The 4429-nt window shown below is 36.4% G+C and overlaps 1 protein-coding gene across 1 annotated transcript; it reads right to left on the bottom strand.

Annotated features, from left to right (window-relative positions):
• Positions 264-4139, bottom strand: LOC107623008 (T-complex protein 1 subunit epsilon). The gene is made up of 9 exons (XM_016325118.2): positions 3746-4139; positions 2734-3052; positions 2239-2587; positions 1887-2019; positions 1621-1673; positions 1279-1381; positions 894-1060; positions 595-708; positions 264-496 (listed from the first exon to the last, which is right to left on the bottom strand). Exons 1-9 carry the CDS (start codon positions 3942-3944, stop codon positions 326-328), a joined length of 1608 nt encoding a protein of 535 aa, XP_016180604.1. The 5' UTR covers positions 3945-4139; the 3' UTR covers positions 264-325.

The raw sequence follows: 4429 nt of genomic DNA on the forward strand, positions 1-4429 counted from the left end.
TATTTTAAATAATTATTTTTAATTTTTTTAAATTATTTATATTAAATTAACAATTATAAAAATAAAAATTTGAAATTAATTTTGTAAAAACATGAAAAGCAGCTGAACTGAACAGACTCGGTAATCCTGTTGAACCGCTAGTTAATATGACATAAATGCATCAAACAAAATAAGTCACTCAACTCAGAATATAAAATCATGTCAAATTCTTAAATTCTTAACGGTAAACTGTGAACATACCAACTCTGACTAATACCAAATAAAAAACAAAACTATCAGCAATCCATGATCTTGATGTGGAAAACATCAGTTGAAAACTTTAGTTTCAGAACTCTGATGGGGAAATAACATCATCAATTTTCAAAATCATCTTGACAACTTGAGTAGCAAGCAAGATCTGTTGCTGCTTTCCAATCAAAGTTTCAAATACGTTTTGCTCACGCATGTCATTGGTGCCAACATCATTGCAGTCGATGCCAAAGTTAGGATTATTGTCCTGAAAGCAAATTTAAGGTTATTGCCATTATATTTGGGAGTATAATTTTTTGAAATTAAGTACAGATATAAAACAGCAGCCAGTTTAGTTCAATCTACCTTTATTTGCTGGGACTTCACAGCAGATAACGTTTCAATAGGTTGAAGGCCGCTATTTTCAGCAAGGGCCATCGGAATGGCCTCCAACGCATCTCCAAATGCTCTGATAGCATACTGCATGGTAAAGAAAAACCAGCCATCAATAAAATTATTACATTTGATCCACTATAAGTACTGAAAGTGACTGTTTAATACAGTTTCTAAAGTGCTCTGGCATCATTACCATACACTGAGAATATCTGTACATTGGCCATGCATAAAAAAATACAATACCTACATGATTCGAATAATATTCATACCTGCTCTACTCCAGGGTATCTATCAGCAGCAGCTTCCACAGCAATAGAGCAGGAAATTTCAGCAGAACCACCACCATATACTATAGAATTGTTGCGGATGAGATTCCTAGCCACACACAAGGCATCATGAAGACTGCGCTTTGTCTCCTCTATGATCATTTTGTTACCTAACAAAAGAGACAACACCATTTAATTAAGCCCTATACTATATCCACGGGTTAACACATGTAAAATCATTGATACAGGCAATAATTAAAATAGTTTATTATTCAGATCCAGATTCAATCAAGACCAGCTTAGGAGATAATCTTCATAAAAAGATAACTAATTCGAGAAAATGCGATGCAAACCAATCAAAAGAGGGTCAAAGAGTACATGATCTCACCTCCACGAGTGAATATTGTCACAGCCCTCGAGTTTGCACAATGCTCAATGTACAGCATCCGGTCTTTTGTTGTACCAAAGGATTTTTCTCGAACCAAACCAGCCTTAATAAAAAATATAATTACGTCACTAATTCCAAATGTACAATAAAGAGAGCACATGAGTCCATAGCATATGGAATGCCACCCTATCAACGAATACAACAAGCATGGAACCACATCCAAATGCCTTAAATCAAACACGATTGCAATAATAAAGAGTAGCCAAGTGTCCTAAATCAAACTCAATTGTAATAATAAAAATAAGAAGGTTTTGAAAACCACTAAAAAGAGTAGCATCATACCTTTCCCAGCTTTTCAGGACTCAACTCTTGGAACCTAGGCACAATTCTTCCACCTGTATTTACAAGTAGATATTTACACTGTTAATAAGAATAAAAAGCATGTTGGAGAGTAGTGACAAAAGCGAGAAGTTGTAATTCATATATTCATATATATTACTAAAGCCTGGTTATTAGAGTTGATCAATTTGAAGCCTATCATTTTACTCTTCATAGGAAAGGAAGAGATTTTTTAGACAAAAAAAGAGAATGTATTACTAAAGACATACCTGTTGCAATTGCGATCAATTCCAACTCTACACCACCAACCCATCTGACAGCAGGCAAGTTCCTGTGCATTAAGAGATGATTTGCTTCATCGTCAAAGCCCCACTGGCAGATAACCAGGGTTGCACCAACATCCTGCAAATCAAAATAAAAATTTCCTTTCAATTAAATCCAAAATTCACTTTGGCAAGAACACAAGGGTTATATAACTAGCCCATTTTAAAATTTAAATCCCAATAATATCATCTGCCAAAATATAAGATGGCCAAGCATTCTAGTTCCCTTATAGGAAAAGACCAACGGTAGGCTGGACATTAGTAATAGAAATTTGATTATGCTCAAATAAAATCATACCTTGCATTTTTGAACCATGTCATCAAAATACTGTTGCTCTTGTTTCCTTAATGTCTGGAACTTCTCAACGGTATCAATGTCCACCTTATGCTTAGTCTTTGGCTTTGGAGGCTCAAAGGGGCAAGTCAAGATTGCAATTTTAGCATCTTCAATTCGCTTTGGCATTTGTGGATGGCTCATATCCTTGTCAACAACAATTCCATATATTAACTCAGTATCCTCCAATTTACCACCAACTTTCCCTTCTACTTTAATTAGATCTAAGTTAACATCTTTCCTTTCTAGATCAGCAACAGCAAGAACTGCTTTGACAGCAATCTCAGCCAAGCTGCGCTTGCACCGATTCACACTGGAAAATTAAACAAAAAAGGACATTATAATGCCAAGAATTATCTTAAATTTTGAAATTCTGAATTGAACACAATTCAAAATCCCAAGGTGTGACATCCATCATAACAAGACAAATTATTAGAACCTGGATTATATTACACTCACATTTTAGAGGACAAAGTAGTCATACAAGTTTGAATCAAAGGCTCCAAATCCGTAGGCCCAAATTCAAACTTTTTAGCAATATTCTCCAGGTGATCAACAGCAATCCTGGATGCCATTTCATAGCCCTCGGCAACCCTAATTGGATGAATTCCACGTTCCAAGAGCCGCTCAGCTTGCTCCAGAAGAGCTCCAGCCATAACAACAACTCCAGTAGTTCCATCCCCAATTTCATAATCCTGACTCCGGGACAGCTCAACCATCAGTTTAGCAATCTGGTTGTCAACGTCCATCTGCTCCAAGATTGTTGCTCCATCATTCGCTGCAAACAAGAAATGTCACTAGTTAGTGGAAGCAACAAATAAAAATTCTACCAATAACCATATCTCAACAAAACATCACAAAGCTTCTAAAGATAAAATTGCAAAAAAGTGTCTATTTCCCAATCTGAGTTTCAAATTAACAAAACAAGTGTCGATTTCAGGTCTCAAGGCACTTCAATCACACCTACACTTAGTTCGTAAAACCTTAAAAAGCAACCACATTTACAAAATCCAAAATTTTCTACTCAAAACTTCACCGGCTCCGGGAAGTTACTACACAGTACACACAACATGCCTTTTACTTCAAAATTTAAAGTCATCCAACACAAACTGCACCCAAATCTACAAGAATTAATTGCATTTCGCTCAATCAAAAACACTGCACAGTTCAAAGTAAAACCAAAAATAACTTTCCATATATTTAACACTTCATGCCTAACCTAAAGTACAAAATGGTTAAATTTTCGCTTCCTAGTTCCTAGAGCTCATGGATCACTATCAAAACAAGAAAAAAAAAACAGAGAGCAAAAATGGAAAGCAAAAGTGTCTAAAACAGAAACTCGAAAAAAAAACAAATCAGAGCAGGAAAAAGAAAAGGCGGCACGATTAATTATTTTTGAAAAAAAAAAGGTAAAAAATCTGAAAGAAATAAACAGAAAAGAAAAAAGGTGGTTATGGTTGTTAGAACTGACTGATGATGACGTCGCCGTCGGGGCTCTGGAGCATCTTGTCCATGCCTTTAGGGCCAAGGGAGGTGCGAAGGATGCGGGCGACGGCTTTGCCGGCGGAGATGTTGGCCTTCTGTGCATCGAGTCCTCTCAGTCTGCTCTTCTGTTCTTGCTCCTTCAGTATAATGAACGGCCTCCCGAACTCGTCGAAAGCCAGCGCCATTTCTCAACTATCTCTCTCTCTCACGATCTTCTTTGAATCTTCGAGATTTGGCGGAGAGAGTGAAGAGACGCAAACAGTGCAGAAGGTTACTCTGTGTGTGTGTGTGTGAAGTTGCTTTTGGTGGTTCTTGTGTTTCTCTCTCCGTTTTTGGAGGAAAAAAAGCCCTAACCCTCTCTTGACTCGTTGCTGCTGCAGATGTTATATGTATGCTTCCCATTTCTAAATTTTCAATTATTTCTCTACGTTGTATGTTTTTCATTTTTTTACTTATGTTTTTGGTGTGGAATGGATACAGCAAATGAGGGACGTGTGAGCCCCATGAATAGAGAGACGTAAAAGCCCAATGGGCTTACGACCGGTATTTATCCATGTGATTATGTTTTAATATACTAGCCGATCAAAAAATCATAAGATTTATATATATTATACTAGCGTTGCATGTTAGAGTTAGAATATTATTTATAAGTCTATACAATTTATTACAA

Source organism: Arachis ipaensis, chromosome B10, assembly GCF_000816755.2.
Source record: "Arachis ipaensis cultivar K30076 chromosome B10, Araip1.1, whole genome shotgun sequence".
Classification (NCBI taxonomy): Eukaryota; Viridiplantae; Streptophyta; class Magnoliopsida; order Fabales; family Fabaceae; genus Arachis; species Arachis ipaensis.

Excerpts from the sequence above, each read along its gene's own strand:
- LOC107623008 (XM_016325118.2), bottom strand. The coding sequence starts at position 3,944 with ATGGCGCTGGCTTTCGACGAGTTCGGGAGGCCGTTCATTATACTGAAG. Across the intron at positions 3,053-3,745 it reads CGACGGCGACGTCATCATCA|CGAATGATGGAGCAACAATC; the intron begins GTCAGTTCTAAC and ends TCTTGTTTGCAG. Across the intron at positions 1,674-1,886 it reads ATTGATCGCAATTGCAACAG|GTGGAAGAATTGTGCCTAGG; the intron begins GTATGTCTTTAG and ends TTGTAAATACAG.